The 19,141-nt window shown below is 47.2% G+C and overlaps 1 protein-coding gene across 1 annotated transcript in view; it reads right to left on the bottom strand.

The window, feature by feature from the left end:
• LOC147897225 (cell division cycle protein 48 homolog) overlaps positions 1 to 18,895 on the bottom strand; it is a 51,021-nt gene extending 32,126 nt beyond the window's left edge. Inside the window, exons 1-8 of the mRNA XM_087381082.1 lie at positions 18,702 to 18,895; positions 18,244 to 18,409; positions 17,829 to 18,057; positions 16,943 to 17,709; positions 16,582 to 16,803; positions 16,384 to 16,455; positions 15,970 to 16,251; positions 15,473 to 15,832 (exon numbers count right to left, since the gene is read on the bottom strand). Coding sequence (XP_087237208.1) covers positions 15,473 to 15,832; positions 15,970 to 16,251; positions 16,384 to 16,455; positions 16,582 to 16,803; positions 16,943 to 17,709; positions 17,829 to 18,057; positions 18,244 to 18,409; positions 18,702 to 18,742 — 2,139 coding nt within the window. The 5' untranslated portion in view covers positions 18,743 to 18,895. The remainder of the gene's footprint in view (positions 1 to 15,472; positions 15,833 to 15,969; positions 16,252 to 16,383; positions 16,456 to 16,581; positions 16,804 to 16,942; positions 17,710 to 17,828; positions 18,058 to 18,243; positions 18,410 to 18,701) is intronic.
• Between the last annotated feature and the right edge of the window lie 246 nt (positions 18,896 to 19,141).

Genomic DNA, 19,141 nt, shown 5'->3' with positions numbered 1-19,141 from the left:
AGGAAGAGGGGGCTGGGTAGGGAAGAGTGGAGCAAAGTAGGCTCTGATACCAGTTGAGGGGGGGAAGACAAGAGAAAAGGGAGCAAGAGAGTGAGAGTGAGAGTGACACACTATTGCGGGTGTGAAGAGATGAGTGAGCCACACCACAAACTCACTTAAGTTTTATTAGGATTAGGTTTACCCTATGACTGTCTTAAGACAGTCATAGGTGTCCTAACTTTAATTCTTTAATATAAGGGTAGGCAATGTGCCTTTACCCCAACATGATCTTGGCAAATCAAAATTGAAGTCCATTGCAATACTTTCACACGGTGCCTGAGGCACGGGAAGGGGCATAAGTAGGCCAGGTGCAATCGGTCTATCATACTTCACTTTCTGACACGTAAGGCATTCAGTAACAAACTAATGTATATCTCTCCGCATCCCTGGCCAAAAGAAATACCTCTCTAGTGCTTGAGTTGTTGCCGTAATTCCTCTATGTCCAGCATAGGGAGGTGCATGGTATTCCTCCAAAAAAAATTTCCTCATCTCTTGGGTGATGCATAGGCAATCATCTTTCATTAAATACCCATCTTTCAGGGAATAGTGACTGGTGGACTGCCCCTCTTGCATTTGCTGTAAAATCTCACCAAAATCTGCATCATTTGCATATTGCTCTCTCATATCTTCCAGGTCCTGATGATAAGCAAGTCACATTGTTGACTTGAAGTCTTCGAGACAAAGCATCTGGATGTTGTTGAAGAAGTGAAAGGAAAGCATAAAGCTGAACATGAAACAAGAGAATGCTTGCTTATAGAATGAAGAAGGGTGAGGTCCATGTGTAGGCACCTCTACAAGAGCCACCAAGCTCCACAATCATCTCCTCAATCAGCTCCTAGAATCTCTCAATCATCCTATGTGGCATCTACCACCACCTAACAGTGCTTATGGGCACCTAACTGTGCCTCTAGCACACACACATAGAACCCAAGGTGTGCCTGGGGCATACACCTTGAGATATCCCATCAGATGTAACAATGAAAAGAAAAGGACTGGAGCGGAGCAGAATCCTCCATATGTCATGTCCCCCTGGCTGGTGCACAGCCGGTGATGGGACGTTGGTGCCTGTCAAGAGGTGCCGTGCGTCTCGGTCTCCTGGACGAGGCTCAACGCAAGACCAAAGCCACCGTGACTCCCGTGGAACGAATCTCAGGTCTAAACAATGACGGGAGGTCCCCCAGAGTGATCTGTGTGTCCCCTCGATGTCTCGTGTGTCGTGCTGCGATCGTCAGGTCGGGGTCTCTCTCACGTCGGTAACTAGAGACTGGACGATTAATGTCACTCGATGGGAACTCCTCTGTGACCCTGCTCTGAGAGGTGTCTGATGATGTGGCCAAGCCCCGTCGCCTGAGTAAGTACTCTCTATGTCGGACTCCCTCGTGAATGAAGGCCGCGAGGCATCTCTGATCTGGGTAGGCGAGGAATCTGGAAAGGAGCCCGGAGCCGTCTCTGAAGAGGCAGTGGTAGCGACCTCGGATCTTGTAGTACACTGGGCACCTGAAAATAAAATGCTCCTCCGACTCAACCTCCTGACAGTCGCACAATATGCATAAGCGATGCTCCCTAGGAATCCCCTCTGCTCTGCCGCTCTCTATGCGGAGGTGGTGTGATGATACCCGAAACTGTCCGATGGAGATCCGTAGTAAGTGAGGCATATGAAGCTCAATGTACCCCGGTGGTGTGATAAATCCCTCCTCCGAAATGCGAAGACAGTAATCTCTATAGAAACTCAGTTTCACTGGAAGCTCCCTCGGCTCCAACCAGGTCCTAAAGGTGTGTAGCTGCAGGAGATCCTCTCGAATGACCTGGTTGGTATGTGGCCCAATCGGGATGGTGGATGGGAGTACCGGAGGGGCATCTAAACTGTACTGAAAAGGAGGTATCCTATCGATGTGGAACCCTAGTCTCACAAACCATCTATGAGTCCGTGCATACCAGCATCGCTCGTCTCCCTCTGCTGCCAACCTCATGGAGGAATCGAGAGCCAACCATGGCAACCTCTGTCTCCCTCATATGATCTAACCCGGTGTAGATATGTGATGGTCGGAAAGGCTCCATCTAGCTGGAGTGGAGAAGCACCAAACTCGGCCTAAATGATGTGATGTGGTACAGACGATTTCCCCCGGATCATCCGTGAGAGCATGAGGATCTGCAAGCGCTCTACCCGTGTCCACTCTATCTCTGACAAGTCAGGCCCCCAACAAGGGCTGCCATACATACCGGCTAGTCAGACCAAGGAGTCGAAGAGAAGAGCCTTGGTCCGAGGGTCCTGACAGTGGGAGTGAAAGCACTGTCTCTCTAGCCGAGCCAGTGAGGCGTATCCCCTGCTCAGTCTGGCCTGCATCGCTGGTCTCATCGTGAAGATCGGGCCGGAGAAGAAGAAGAAGAAGAAGAAGAAGAATATATTATCGTCCTCTGAAGACCAAAAATCGGCCTATGGGACCTGAAACAATACAAAACCTTACATACATAAAGACTCCTCCCTCAAAGGGGAGGGTAATAAGAGAAACTACCTTTATGTCTAGGTGAGTTTCTGTGCTTGAAAAGCTTAGATACAAATGTTCCTAAAGCTGAGGGTGACGCCTTATGTAGCAAATCAGCCAGTCTGTTATGTCCCTCAAGAAGAGAGCTGAACTTTTTCCTAATGTGTGCATAGTAAGGGCATATCATTACCATGTGTGCTTCTGTTTCTTGCATACCCTGGTCACATAATTGGCATATTCTGCTCTCTCTTGGCATGTCTTTCCATCCTCCTATTTCAATTTGCAGCTGGTGTGATCAAGTGCGAAGTGAAGCCAAAGCCCTCCGCTTATGCATTGCCATAGGTGTGCAAATGTACTTCTGCGTGGCTGACTCCTCTGCCGTATAAGTGGGCCAATATTGGGGGTTGATAAATGTGCAGTAGTACTCAAACTTATCTCTATTTTTAGCTGTTTGCCATTTCTTGTGTAATGCATTCAGCAGGTCACGATGAAAAGCATCTTAGTACTCCTCTACCTCCCACTTCCTGAACCAATTTCTCACATCTAGTGCCCATCCAGATGCCAAAATCTTGCTCTTGTTTGTCTTTTGGGGCTTTTGACTTTCTCCCCATGCCCTCTTTGGCAGCCTTTCACCATCCATGCCTTTGACCTTTGTAATGTATCTGAGTACCTTCTTTAAAGCATGTAACTCTATGGGTAAGCATCCTGTCTCTAGAAGTAGCAGAGAGTAGGGTGTAGTAGCCTTGATGCCAAGGTGTCTCCTAATAAAAGATTTTTGCATTTTTTCCAAATCATTCCATTTCGAGGATAATATACTCCCACCCCACACCGCTACTCCATAGAGCACTGTCTGTATCACATATGACCCCCAAGTAAGTGTATGAGGATACGATCTCAACTGGTGACCCACCCAAAGTAAAAGTAAACTGTTTCCGTTGCATGTTTGCTCGAGAGGTGTTAAAGATCATGACCTTGGTCTTGCCAAGGTTGACCTCCAAATCATGGTATAAACAAAAAGCCTGCAATGCATCCAGGTGTCGCTGGAGCCCCTCGGGTGTGGACGACGAGAGTGCCACATCATCTGCATAAAGAAGAATCCTGATGATGATCCCGGCAAGTGAGCAACCGGTCCCTCCGAACGTCCCCATGAAAGTCTCAAGCTCATCGATGTAGAGGCCAAACAGGGTCGGTGATAAGGAACAACCCTGTTTGACCCCTATGGTACTCAGGATCTCATCTGTCCAACCTGCACCTGTACGAACTCGGGCTGAGACTCTCATACAGTGCCATGACTGCCCACATGATCTCCTGATCAATCCCCAGTGTCTATAGGCGTGTGATAAGACGAGCTCGAGGTACTGTGTCAAAGGCTTTGCAAAAATCCACAAAGCAACAGTATACCCTCTCCTTCCGTGATCTGGCCTCCTCAATGACACTCCTAAGTGTGAGTATGTGATCCATAGTCCCATGGTCTCGCCTGACCCTCTGCTCTAAGCCCTCTCATCTCTGCGAACAGGCTGATCGATGCATCCAATACAGCTGCATAGATCTTGGACATCACATGTCCAATCATGATAGTCCTGTAGTTACTCGGGTCCATGGGATCCCCTACCTTGTGGATGGGGGTGATGGTGTTGAGTGTCCAAGTACGGGGGAAGCCAAGGCAAACAACGTCATTAAATAGCTTTGCTAGGATCGGGGCTAACGTGTCAATCCCATATGCGATAAACTCAGTGCATAGCCCCTCGTGATCCTTAGCTCGCCCATTGTGCAGTTTCAATGTCGCGTCCTTGACTCCCCCTCTGGTAAACAACGTGCAAGTGGTGGGACGAGGTGTGTGTATGAGGTCTGGAGTGGACTGGTGTGGGACATTATATAGATGGTGTGCATACGTGTGCCAGACTCTCGTGTCGGTGAGGGGTGATGGGGACCTACGCTCAAGGAATCTCCGCCAAAAATCCTTAGAGTTGTTGCTGTACAAGAGTGCAGCAGCTCCTCCTTATTTTGATGAAGAAAAGCCTGCTTCTTCCAACGTACGAGACGTCGGTACTTACGTACCGTGTCTAGTGTGTTCGAGAGGTGACATCTAGTTTCAAGTCGGAGCTGTCGGCGATAAGCCTTGCACTCCGCATCGTACCAATTGTTGCAGGGTACAGAACCAAGAGGTGGTGGTCTAGTGGACCGTGTGGTGTGAGGAAAGATTTGGAGGACAGCCTAGTGGAGTGTGCGACTAATCAGAGCAGCATGGTCCTCTATGAGTGGTATGTGATCGATGTAGGTTAGGAGTCTGTTTAGGCGTCCAGAGTAGGCCGGTGAGAGGCTATGATCAAAGTGTATGTCGTGGTAGGTGTCGTGCTTCCTATGTGGTGTGTGTGGTGTGGCTAAGCATGAGGTGGCAATAGTGAAGAATAGGTATGTGTGATCAGCTCCTGGAGGGAGTGGTGCTACGGTGAAGTCGGTGATACATGAAGTGAAGGTAGGGGATTCCATGATGTAATCTACTACACTAGTGCCCCCCCTGTGTGGGAAGCAAGTAAAACCACCTGAGGAGGGCCATAGGTCGAGCCCGTTGTAGATGATGAGATCATGCATCCTGCCCAAATCAAGGAGCGCATGTCCATATGGTGTAACACGCCCGTGTCGGTCCGATGAGGTCCTAGTCATACCTGCTCCGTCTAGGTCCATGTCTGGCAGCATGATAGAGTCGTCTCGAAAGTCCAAGAAAGGTGCCTGTCGCGTACTCGTCCTGGCGTTGAAGTCCCCAACAAGGAGAACTTCCCCGCGGGCTTAAAGGTCTGGGATATCCTAATGTAAGGGTGCATATGGCGATGTCTCACTCTCTTCTCGTGCCACTCTGGCGAAGTGGGATGTGTCTGGCGGGAAGTAGCATATTGCTATGAAAAGGTCATGGGTGTCTGTGCATCGGATCCAGATCCACATGAATCGGGAGTGTGTGTCCTTCCTCTCAATGGAGATGGCTCCAGCGAGGGAAGACCTGTACAATACTACGACCCCGCCTAATCCTCCAACTCCTCCTGTATCCCTCATCTCATCCCTAAAGGCTGACTCCCATGTGTAGCCACTGACTATCGGTAGTGGACGCTCTGGGCTCTGGTGTGTCTCCGTGTAAAAGACTATGTCTCGTCCTGTATAAGACTCCGAGAAGTTCCCTGGGTCTGACCATAAGGTGCCATTACAATTCCAAATGGTGCAGTCTAGGGTCTCGAAAACCTGAGTCTCATAGGCCCCGTCCCCCTAGGGGGTACGGGTGGGAGCCCGACGGGTGCCGGTCAACAACCTACCATCTCGGACCATGGCCCCTTTTCCCATCCCACTGCTGCAGAAGAACCATAGAGGTCGAGGATGTGGTGAGCGGCATGGGCTTTGGGTGGGCCCCTTTCTTCTGGGCCGCGGTGCTGTCCACTATCAAACCACTCCGGTTGCTACGTTTGTTGAAGTCCTCCAGATTGAGTTGCTTTTGTGTTTTCGCCTTGTCACCATTCCCCTTCCCCATCTCCACGCGTATGCAGATTTGGATCGAGGGGTCTCCCGCCTAGTCTCCTATCCTCATCCCTCTGTTCCTTTCATTATGGGGGCAAAGAAGGGACTGCAGGAGGTTGAAGCTGCTTTCCCCCCCCCCTTTTTTTTTTTTAATATAATAAAAATAAAACGTGTGGTGGGGGGGGGGGGGGGGGAGGGGGGGTAGCGAGGGGTTAGCGGAGGGGGTAGCGGGGGGGTTAGCGGAGGGAGTAGCGGGGGGTAGAGAGGGGTAGCGGAGGGGGTAGCGAGAGGAGTAGGGAGGGGGGGGGAAGCGAGGTAGCGGGGGGGTAGCGAGGTAGCGGGGGGGTTAGCGAGAGGATAGCGAGGTAGCGGGGGGGGTAGCGAGGTAGCGGGGGGGTTAGCGAGAAGGATAGCAGGGGATAGCGAGGTAGCGTGGGGGTTAGCGGAGGGGGTAGCGGGGGGTAGGTAGCGGAGGGGGTAGCGCGGGGTAGCGGAGGGGGTTAGCGAGGGGGTAGCGGGGGGGGGTAGTAGGGGTAGCGGGGGGGGTTAGCAGAGGTAGCGGGGGGGGTAGCAAAGGTAGCGAGGGGGTACGGAGGGGTTAGCGGAGGGGGTAGCGCAGGGAGAGAGCAGGGGGTAGCGTAGGGGTAGCGTTGGTTTCATGGTGCTTTCACTTAGGGCAGATACCATGTCTTGTTCTTGATTTTGCTTCACTAGGTATTTTGCCTTATGCATTATAGGCCCCAGACACACAAGGCTAGTGGCAAAGATGTTGACACGGCAAGGAGAGAAGGCAAAGGGAATGCTTACCAAGCTCACGAACAAGGCTCCAAAGGAGTGATTCTCCTCAAAATGGCAACTGAACACAATTGTACCGATCCACAAGGCAGGGGACAGCAAGGTGGCAAAAAACTTCAGAACTATCATGGTAAGCATCCTAATGGCCAAACCGTATGGCACCATCATTGAGCAAAAAACCAGCAAAATGGACGGACACACGAGGGATTAGGGTACCATCCCAGGCAGGGTTTCACCCCAAGCACTCAACAATGGACGATTTAGTTGCTATAAGAGCGTCAACAAAGGAGGCCAAGAATAGGAAAGGGACTGCCTACTCTGTTTAATAGACTTCAAGAAAGCATTCAACACAATTCCACATAAAAGCTATGGGAGAGACTAGAAAGGCTCCCATACCGACTCCACGGGAGGTGTTGGCGGAGTTAGCACAACCACTCGTAGATGGGACATGCTCTAGCGGAAGCATCATAAGACCTCTCCCAACGACTTTCTTTGGTCAATTCATTGATGAATTGAAGGTTTGGATGAGAAAACATATACCTAGATGAATCCAGGAACATTCCCAAACTCATCCTCTAAAAACACAACATAGTGCAGTTTCAATCTCATGATAGTCACTCACAAGGTTGAAAACCATAAACTCCATCATGCATAGCAGGGACTAGCTACTATTTTTTTTTCCAAAAAAGAAGGGCTAATTATATTACTTCGAGAAAAGGCATACAAGAGACTCAACAGCAATGCTGGAGCACAGGGATAACTCCCATCTGCGAAACTACAAGCCACACAGGGCCAAGCAAAAAACTGTTGCAAAATGCTGTCAAAACAAAAAACCTAGTCTGGGTCTTCTGAAAACCAGTAAACCGCGAAACCAAAAAAGCTACGGATCCCTGATGAAGTGAATCCTGGAAGTACTAGAAAGTCTTCGAGACAGTGAATCATCAACTGATATGACTCCTCTGAGTCAACATCCAACAATCGAGGCCGACCAATAATCCCTGATGAAGTGAATCCTGGAGATACTCGTAATCCAAGCATGTATGGATCCCTCCTCCGCTGAGCTCCCGTCCATCTTGCCCGCCCGAGGGTGCCAATAGGAAGAGACCTGCCAGCATGAGCAACCACCACCTGGCGGGGGGCGAGTCCGCACTCCAGTAGCCCGCTCCACGCACCTGCAGGTCTCAACCCACAAGGGGAGCCTCCTGGTACGACAAGAAGAAGTAGAGCCAAAGGAGAAGGGATCCCTGAGGAAGGAGTCGAGGGCCGCCGCCCTGTGGAAGAAGAATCTTCGAGAAAAGCTCTGAGTCTTGAGAAGCTTGGAGACCCAAGCAAAACAGGATCCCTCCTCCGCTGAGCTCCCCTCCATCGAGCCCGCCCGAGGGCACCAACAAGAAAAGACCCGCCTGCATGAGCAACCACCGCCTGGCGGGGGGCGAGTCCGCACTCCAGTAGCCCACTCCACGCATCTGCAGGCCTCAACCCAGTTGGGGTGCCTCCTGGTACAACAAGAAAGAGTAGAGCCCCAAGAGAAGGGATAAAGTCCAGCAGCCCTGCGGATAGAACCAAGAGCCGCCACCCTGTGGGAAGAAGGTCTTCGAGACAGTGAACCATCAACTGATATGACTCCTCTGAGTCAATATCCAGCAATCGAGGCCGACCATGACCAAGGTGCCAACCACGATCAAGAACCCCTGCTGGGAGGAAAGCAGTGAAGCCACGTCGAGGTAGCACGGTTCCAAGAGCCGGTGTAGCTCCGAGATCGGAAGCGCCAGGATCTCTGTTATCGAGCTTGACCATCAAGAGGAGCTCTTGACCACCATGGGAGAAGGCATCTCGCATCTCTATCTCCTTGAGCTCGAGGTAGTACCAAACCTTTCCTCGACAAAAGGTCCCGAGCACACACGTCGCTTCCTGAAAGATGTTCCTGTTGCTGCGATGAAGGTGCAGGTGATGCAAGCCGCTGGGGCGGAGGAGCAGGCTACAGCCAACAATGCTCCCCTCCGAGGAGATGCAATGCCCCAAGCCACGGGTGGCACGAGAAAGCAACTTGCACCTACAAGCCCTACGCGAACGAAGCATGCCCCAACAAGAGGGCAAAGGGTGCAGACCACCCAACCCGCCACTGGCCAGCTCTGCCGCTAGAGGTGAACCCACCATCACACGATCGAGGCTGCTCAAGCGAGGTCTACGGAGGCCCAGGCGAGGGAGGTTCCGCTGAACTCCAGCCGTTGCTGCCATCAGATCGAAGAGGGGTGCGAGGCGAGGTGGAGGAGGGCGATGGAGGGGAAGTGGAGGAAGACGGGGGGGGAGGGGGGTGAAGCGGCGCGCAGGCAGCGAGGGGCCGTGGGCGACGGGGCTGCAGCAGCAGGGAGGCGGGAAGGTCGCGACGGTGTCCTGGAGCTCTCCAGGGACTAGCTACTATGACATCCCCACTGACGTCATCAGCGCCCAACACTGGGTGTAGACCATAGTATAAAAATATGCTCTCACACATACAAATCCACACACCCACACATACTTGAGCATCCATTTATACAAAGTCTTCGTATTGAGTTTCTGTCGGCACTCCGGATGTGAAGGGTAGAGTAGAAAACATAGTAGAAAGGAGTCCAGGTCATGAGATATGCCCTGCTATTGCTCATTTACACAAATGACGTAGTTTTCTTTTGCAAAAGACAAGAGGGACATGCAAGAGCGAAAGAGTTGCAATTTTTGCAAATGCTTGTGAGAAAGAATGAGAGCAAGAGTGAGCTGACGGTAGGTCACTCAAAAGGTGGATTGAATGAAGTGAAGTACATATCTAATCACTAACCATAGTTAGGGATTAGACTGTGGTTAGGGGAACAAACCTCTAAGAGGGAAAAGTGCCCCTAACCCACTTATTACATTACATTAGTGGCCTAGAATATAATAATAATTCTAACACCCCCCTGCAGTGCCAATGTGGTGTACAAGGTAGTGATCATCACCAAAAGGAGATAAGTTTTGGGCACTGCGAAATGCCTCAAACTTCTCACGTGGAAGTGCTTTGGTGAAGATGTCTGCAACATTGTCATGTGTTGACACATAGATCATACTGATCTCCCCTCCATGCAACTTCTCTCTGACATAATGATAATGAACCTCAATGTGCTTCGTGCCAGCATGAAACACATGATTCTTTGCCACTACTATAGCACTCTGACTATCAGTGAGAATTGGAGAAGGACCCTCCAATAAGAGACAAAGATCAACGAACAAATGGCTCAGCCAAACACATTCAACTATCGCTGTGAAAGCTGCCCTGTACTCAGCTTCACATGAGGAAGTAGCCACTGTAGATTGCTTCTTGCTCAGCCAAGAAATGCAAGCTTTGCTCAAAAAGAAACAATTACCACTGGTGGACTGCCTGGTATCATAGTCTCCAACCCAATCTGAATCACTGTAAGCATGCATCTGCACGTCACCCCCCTTGGGAAACATCAAGCCATAAGACATTGTGACTTGCAAATAACGGAAGATGCGTTTTACAGCGTGCCAATGTGTTGTCTTTGGGCTGTGCATATATTTGCTCACCTGAGATTCTCTATACTGAATATCAGGCCGTGTATTGCACAAGTAGATGAGTCATCCAACAGCCTGGCTGTAAAGTGTGACATCCACTAATTCACCTACATCATACATAATAAGCTTCAGCCCCGGCTCCATGGGAGTGGCAATAGGCTTACAATCATGCATGTTGAACCTATCCAAGAGCTTCTGCACATACTTGGATTGAGACATAACGATGCCACGCTTGTCTTATATAAAGTGGATCCCCAAATAAAAATTTTGCCCAAACCTGTCATGTCAAATTCAGCTTTCAACTCAGCCTTAAAATCTGCAATTATATCCTCATTTGACCCTGTGAGCAGTATGTCATCTACATAAAGAATGAAGACCAAAATATCCCCCTCATCCTTCTTGATGTAGAGGGTGCTTTCCCTGGGACTATTATGTAACCCCTTACTTGCCAGGAATGTATCAATCTTGGCATACCATGCACATGGGGCTTGCTTCAGCCCACATAAAGCTTTGTTAAGCTTGCAAACTTGAAGTGCATTGCCAGAAAGTTCAAATCCAGGAGGCTGTTTGGCATAAACCTCTTCCTGCAAGTCCCCATTTATGTCCAACTGATGGACATTCCAAACAAAATTTGCAGGCATCCGGGATGTAGGAGCAAAAGTCTCCTCATAATCTATGCCCTTCTTCTGTGCATAGCCTTTGGCAACCAACCTTGCCTTGTACTTGTCAATGGACCCATCTGGCTTCCTTTTCACCTTGAAAACCCACTTGGTACCAATGGCATGCTTACCTGATGGCAAATCCACAACATCCCAAGTCTGATCTTTCTCAATGGACTGCAATTCATTGTGCATGGCATGCATCCAATGCACATTATCCTTTGCTTCTTCAAAAGAGTCAGGTTCCTCTTCATCAAGAAGAGTCCCTGCATAAGCTATCTCAACTGAAAGAGCTCCCCCTGCGTGCCTTACTGCACTACGAGTCCTGCCACGCAATGGGGCCTCAAGCCTACTCTCCCGGAGAGTCTGTAGCAACCAATTCGGGACTGTTTTGGCTGCGTGTATCTCTTGAATCTCTTGCCTGACAACTTCATCCACACCCTATGAAGGTACAAAATCAACCCGTCCCTGAATCAAGGCATGTGGATCAGGAGGAGGTTGCTGTAAATTCTAATTTTCAGCATGAACCGCAACTGGGGAACCAAATGCTATAGGAAGCATCCCCTCAAAAACATCATATAAAGAAGCTGGAATATTAAATTCAGCATGTGTATGTGCTGAATTTTCAGAGAATATAACATCTCTACTCACAAAAATCTTACGTGAAGCAGGATTGTAAGATGATAGCCTTTGCTTTGTGCACTATACCCAACAAAAATGCATTTAAGTGCCTTAGCTGACAACTTATGTCGAAACTCCACAGGCACGTGGGCATATGCAACACAACCAAAAACTCTGAAGTAATCCACTGAAGGCTTTCTCCCATGCCATGCCTCATAGGGAGTGTGAGTTTTTAAAGCCTTTGTGAGAGCCCAATTTACAACATAGTTTGCACACATGAGGCCTTCAAGCCAAAACCTGTGAGGCAACTTTTTATTGGTAAGCATGCATCTATCCATCTCCATAAGAGTGCGACTCTTGCGCTCAGCTTTACCATTTTGTTGAGATGTAAGCCTCACTGTAAGCTGATGTGTGATGCCTTTCTCCTTCAAAAATGCCTCAAACTCATGAGACATATACTCCCCCCCTCTATCTGTGCTAAGTGTCTGCACCTTGAGTCCTATCTCATTCTCAACCATAGCCACAAAGTGTTTGAAATGCATAAACACTTCTGATTTTGCCTTAAGACCATAGACCCAAGTGTAGTTGGTCAAGTCATCTATGAATGTAACATAATAAAGATAACCCCCAAAAGCAAGTATCCTCATGGGACCGCAAACATCACTGTAAATAAGCTGTAATTTGCGTGTAGCTTTCACTGCACCATCCTTCTTGAAAGGAAATCTAAGCATCTTGCCAAGGATGCAACCCTCACATGCATGAGGAGGTGACTCTAAAGGAGGCAATGCATCAACCATATCATGCTTCTGAAGTGTCATTAAGCTGTCATAGCTCATGTGCCCATACCTGGCATGCCATAACTCCGCATTCTGCATAGCAGCAGTGGGAGTCACTGAAAATGCAAAATCGAGTCTTTTCTCATATATATCAAGCTGAAAAAGACCCAGATACAAAGTGCCAAACAACATCAAAGCATAGTCATTCTCTTTGTCTCTGACTGCACACTTAGCATCATCAAATACAAGCTGAAATCCTCCTCTATTAAGAGAGGACACTGAAAGCAAATTCTTCTTTATACCTGGCACATAGAGAACATCTGAAATTCTGAAATCTGTGCCATCAGTGGATGTGAGAATAATGTCCCCCACTCCACACACTGAATAAGAAGAATTATATGCACAAGTCACCTTCTTTTTAGTAGGTGGAGGATGGAGAGATGTAAACAAGCTCTTCTTAGAAATGATGTGCTTTGAAGCACCACTGTCAAAATACCAAGTATTCAGTGTCTCATTGACACTGAGAGAGCATGCATCCTTTGAAGGATCATAACTCCAAGTTAAGAAAGCATAAGGGTCATCATCATTAGTGGCTGTCCTTCTTTTTATGCTTATCTGCATCACCCTTAGCCTTATAAGAGGGCTGTCCTGATCAGCTTTATGCTGATGTGCGGGCTGATTGGCATGTTGCTTTGCCTGCTCTTTTCCCTTGGGCTTGAACTTGGAAAGCATGGCATGCTCGCCATTGGAAAGCATGGCATGCTCGCTAGCCCGGGTTGCCATATTTCTTCGTGTCTGCTCCTCCTGCAACAGAAGTCCTACCAACTCGTGAAAAGAGAGAGGATTGCTGCCCCCCTTCAATGACAAGTTCAGCAAGGTGTGGAAACCAAGATAGGACTCTGGAAGAGAATTCAGAGTGGTGGTAATCATCTCTGAATCCGAAATGACTTCATCAATATTCAGCAGTTGCTCCCTCAAATCCTGAAGCTTTGTAGGTCAGTATTCATGGAATCTCCCTCATCCATATGCGTATGAGAAAGCTCTTGCTTCAAAAAGGAAACTCTAGCATCATTTCTTGCTGCAAACATACTCTCTAATATCTCCCAAGCTGCCTTTGAGGTCCTGCATGACTGAATGTGAGGAATAATGAACCTCTTGACAGAAAGAGAAATCATTGATAGAGCTTGTGCATCCCTAGAATCCCATCTTTTTTGCTCTGCTGTGGGAGCCCCTCAAGCAGCAACTCCAACTACTTGTGCAGCATTTTGACCTCTACCCCTACCTCCAGCTGTAGGAGTGACAGGTGTAGCTACAGAATCTGGCCTAGCTTCATCTCCATTGACATAATCCCAAAGATGTCTGCCAACCAAGATGTTGCGTACCATGAAACTCCACAAGGAGTAGTTGGTGCCATTCAACTTATCCTACTCACAAACACCTCATTGGGGTTATTCTGAGCCATTTTTGCCAAATAAACTCGGAAATACAGCAAATTGAGCAGGGAGCAAGCCCGAGAAGGAGAGCTGCTCTGATACCAAATGTGAGAAAGAATGAGAACAAGAGTGAACAAAGAGTGAGCTGAACATAGGTCACTCAAAAGGTGGACTGAATGAAGTGAAGTACAAGAAAGAGATGAGGGGTTTTGTCTAAGTGACAAAACCCTATCTAATCACTAACCGTAGTTAGGGATTAGACTGTGATTAGGGGGAAAAACCTCTAAGGGGGAAAAGTGCCCCTAGCCCACTTATTACATTACATTGGCCACTGCCTAGAATATAATAATAATTATAACAATGCTTAGGGATGCAAGTAACATAGCCAAGAACAAAGTAATGGTAATCAGGACTTAAAATAAACTGATGGAAACGCATTCGAACAGGAGCCTCTAGACACAGTCACCACATAGAAATACCTAGGGTTGGAATTTAAAGATATTACAATTGGGATGCATGCATGGCAAGGAGAATTTTGGCAGGATTGAAAGCAATATACAGCTTCGAACATAAATGCAAGAAGACATACCTATGGAACTGGGAAACGAGAGAGTTTCTATGTACCATGCTTGTGTAAATAGTCATCCCCTACAGTTTGCCAAGCCTAGGCGCCCAGGCTCGCTAGCACGAATTGGTGAAGAATAGAAACAATACATTAACGCTTTCCCATAGGAGAACTAGGGGTCAAGGTATAGACACCCTATCCCATCCTACTGGGTGAAATTGGTGCCAATACATGGTCTATATGAACAAGCTTGAGAAGATGGATGCAAGCAGGATACCACGCAAAGCAATGAAGGCTACAAAGACCACTGAATGGCATAGAGGGGGGGAAATGGATGGAGTTATGGGACATAAAGGCTGCTGATATTCCAGAAGATATAGGTGAAATCAGAAATTTAGTTACGCAGAAAATGCTACAAGACCTGCGGATGAAAATGCAGTTCTACAAACAGGATATGACCCAATGGACAAAAATACCTTGGGAGGATATATCAATGTTTAAAAGGCATTTGAACTGCAAAATAAGGACCAGCTCCCACACAATCAAGCCTATGCCCACATCAGGGGGGGGGTAAGTCACAGCAAGTGACAGCCTAAAACCCTGTTGGAACAACCAGCCAAAAGGCTCAGGGGCTACCTAAAGGAAGTCCTGGAGCACCACAGCAAAGTCATCAGGCTAGCACACAAGTTAGCTAACAAATACTCACATCTTATCAAGCATCGATGTAAAAGGGCCACCATTAGTTTAATAGTGGTCACCAGTCCATAGATCCTGAAGGGTCTCAAGGGCCTTAATACCATCATATCATATCATATCATATCATCTCTCTCTCTCTCTCTCTCTCTCTCTCTCTCTCTCTCTCTCAGAGTCTCTGTACTCCCCCATAGACTCTCAGTCTCTAACTGATGTTGATGATTTTGGTGTGTATTTTGTCCCATAGACCCGTGAGGTCTCCTCCTGTGGACATTAATCTCTCTCTCTCTCTCTCTCTCTCTCTCTCTCTCTCTCTCTCTTCATGCACATGCTACACATGTAATTCACAATGGAGAGACAGTACCTTCTCAATATTTTCTCTGATAGCATACTTGCAAGCTCGCTGGCAAATTTCAGTGATATCAGCCCCACTGAATCCCTGTGTGTACCGTGCCAAAGCAGCCAAATCCACATCTTTGGAAACAGGGGACTTCCGAAGGCATGCTTGGAATATTTTCAATCTAGATGCCTCATCTGGCAATGGAATGTAGATCAACTGATCCAACCGACCAGGGCGAAGCAATGCTGGATCTATAATGTCAGGCCTGTTTGTAGCACCAATGATGAAAACTGTTTTCTTTGCAGTCATCCCATCCATTTCTGTTAAAAGTTGATTCAAGACCCTATCAGCCGCTCCTCCTGCATCGCCTACACTGCTTCCCCGCTGCAAAGCCATAAAACTAAACCTTGGTGAACAAACAGTACATATATACAATCACTACATAATGATGGTCTCATATTGATGACTCAAAGCAGGATGACGAAGAGCACAGCACAACATTGGTAGTCAACACCTTTTACCTGAGTTGCAATAGAATCAAGTTCATCAAAAAACAAGACACAAGGCGCAGATTGCCTGGCCTTATCAAAAACGTCCCGAACATTTGCTTCGCTCTCACCAAACCACATGGTCAACAATTCAGGCCCCTTAACACTTATGAAATTAGCTTGGCATTCATTTGCTATAGCCTTGGCAAGCAGTGTCTTTCCACAACCAGGCGGTCCATAAAATAGGACACCTTTAGAGGGAGACATCCCAAATTTCTCAAATTTCTCTGGATGCTCCACTGGATATTGCACAGTCTACACACAAGGAATAGACTTAAGAAAAATACTGTAACTGACTACTACTACAGCTTTAGTTAACTATCATCAACAAACTCGTGGCTAAACGACTCAGAAGGTAATTTTATGTGCATTGAAATGAAGACATACTTCTTGAAGCTCTCTTTTAACATTATCCAGGCCGCCAATATCCTCCCATGTAACATTAGGAACTTCCACCACCTGAAACAGCTCAAGCAAACATACGTAAGTTTCACATACCCAAGTCCTTACAACACAGTTTCTCAATTCTCAAACAGGCATACACATGGAATCCCAAAATGACTAGCCAAAGAAAACTGAGCGTACTGTCTCGCGCAATGCAGAGGGATTGCTAATGCCCAAGGCTGTTTGGAAGTGTTCATTTGTCACAGCCATAGAATTGAGGATTTCAGCATCTATCGTCTCATCCTCAAGATCAATCACATCCATTTTCTCCCGTATGCATTGAAGGGCAGATTCAGTGCACAGTGCAGCCAAATCCGCTCCCACAAAACCATGGGTATCTTTAGCAATCCTTTCTAGATCAACCTGCAAATGTTAAATATGGCAAATGCACCGATATAATTTAGGCAAGAACATCAAACATGTTCAATACTGAGCAGAATCTGCAAGGTGGAAAAGGTGCTCTGAAATAAGAAATGAAAGTGAGGAAATAAAGATTACTTACATCTTCAGAGAGTTTCATGTTCTTTGTATGAATGCGTAAGACCTCCAAGCGTCCCACCTCATCAGGGACACCAATATCTATCTCTCTATCAAACCTCCCAAACCTCCTCAAAGCAGGATCTATACTGTTGGGCCTGTTGGTGGCCCCCATAACAATTACATGGGAACGAGCCTTGAGACCATCCATTAGGGTGAGTAACTGTGAAACAATGCGGCGCTCAACCTCCCCATGAGTTTTCTCTCTTTTAGGAGCAATGGAATCAAGTTCATCAATAAAAATTATTGAAGGAGCATTCTTCTCAGCCTCCTCAAAAGCCTTGCGGAGGTTGCTCTCACTTTCACCTGCAAGCTTAGACATTATTTCAGGGCCATTTATAAGGAAAAAAAAGGCTCCTGTCTCATTTGCCACCGCTCTTGCAATTAACGTCTTTCCAGAACCAGGAGGGCCAAAAAGGAGTATGCCCTTTGGAGGTTTCACACCAATAGATTTGAAAAGCTGAGGATGCCTTAGGGGAAGCTCTACTAGCTCCCTGATCTGAGCCATCTGCTTGCGCACTCCACCTACGTCATCATAACCCACTTCATCGAGACGTTCTTCATCTTCTCGTCTCACGGCTTCACCCTCACAAAAAATTTCCGTATCAGGTGCAACAATACAATACTCTGCTGGATCCGTCTCGATTACTTTAAATTCTACACTCCGCATACCACCACGGGCCAAAAACAGATCACCCTTCCTAACTGGGCGATAGGCTTCTAAGAAGTATGCTGTACACAACAGATGGCAGTGGAAATTTTTGAGCCTAATGATTACGTTGCCGAACGACTAACACATAGACAATAAATAACAAAAATTGGACGATAAGTGCATATGGCAAAATACGTACGCTTCAAATATGCATCGAAAAGATTTCCTGTGATTCCCTCAATCGTATCATCGATAGGAAGAATATGGACACGCTTTCCATATTTTACATCAGCACATTGATGAACCGAAACCACGTCTCCCAAGCGCACTCTTAGGTTCTTTCTTACAACTTTGTTCATTCGAATTTTATGCTCTTCACAGGTTTCATCTGCAAGAACTATGCAGACAGTATCTTTTCGTTTTCTACCCTGGATGGTAAGAAAACACAGCATGATTATAACAAAATAGCCAATACCCCCAAGCGTTCATAATTCGTAAGCCCGATCAAAAAGCAGTTGTGATCACCTACGAAAATAAATACGTACAAGTTAACGCCAAATAAGACTGGTCCGTCTCAGTAAGCACCATGCACATTCCAAGCCTAGAAACATTACCTTAATTAAAACGGTGTCCCCTCGGAAAAATGATAGTTTCTCCATGGTTTCCATATTGAGCGAAACCACGGAATTATCATCGTTCAGTGCCTCATGCACAACCAAGCGATTGGGTGCCTTTTTCCGTTCAAGGATAGCGGTGCTGTAATCTTTCTTCGCACTTTTCCTGTACGATGATATGGACAGGTGAGAAAATTTTACTCAGATGGGATTAGTAAAGGAAAAGGGACGATGAACTCATACTCTGCAGAAAGTTGAAAACGGACAAATTGTTTCAAGGTTGCACGGCCACCGAAACCCCAACGAGGAGAAAAGTCTAAAACGACGTCTCGCAAGAGATTTAAAAACACGACATCCTATGTAAGCAAAGAACGGCTGATCAAAGAGGTAAAATGAAACCGGAATTGCGTAAAGGCTGCATACGAGCTGGTATGAAAGCAAAACTCTAAAGAGCTTACGATTCAGAAGGCTCTCCGTGCTGCGGTTCCGAGGTCGCCATGGCTGCAGGATCGATGCAGCGATCAACAGAAAGAAGATGATGATGATGATGATGATGATGAAGAAGAAGAATAATAATAATAATAATAATAATGAGGAGGAAATAATGAAGACAAAGGTAACAAGTGTTATACACAAGTGTAGATGTAGATATCGATACTCTCTTTTTTCGCTCCAAAAATCATTTTTTTTGGCCTGTCCTTTGGAGGCCTTAACCAAAGCGAAAATTATTTTTGGGGGCTTTATTTTTTGAGTTCCCTTTTGCCGAGCACGTGTGCCGTTCCACATGTCGCCCCATGTCGCCCCATCTGCCTCTAGCTTGCGCATGCATGTGAGACATTTTCAGCAACAAAACCCCCACTAGTGCTCCGTACCTGAGAGAACATCCTATCGTGACACA

The sequence above is a fragment of the Dipteris shenzhenensis genome, chromosome 11, assembly GCF_047967505.1.
Source record: "Dipteris shenzhenensis isolate YYH24624 ecotype China chromosome 11, Dip_SZ_1.0, whole genome shotgun sequence".
In the NCBI taxonomy this organism is placed as follows: domain Eukaryota; kingdom Viridiplantae; phylum Streptophyta; class Polypodiopsida; order Gleicheniales; family Dipteridaceae; genus Dipteris; species Dipteris shenzhenensis.
The sequence above is the reverse complement of the archived record's forward strand: the minus strand, read 5'-3'. Positions and strand labels throughout refer to the sequence as shown.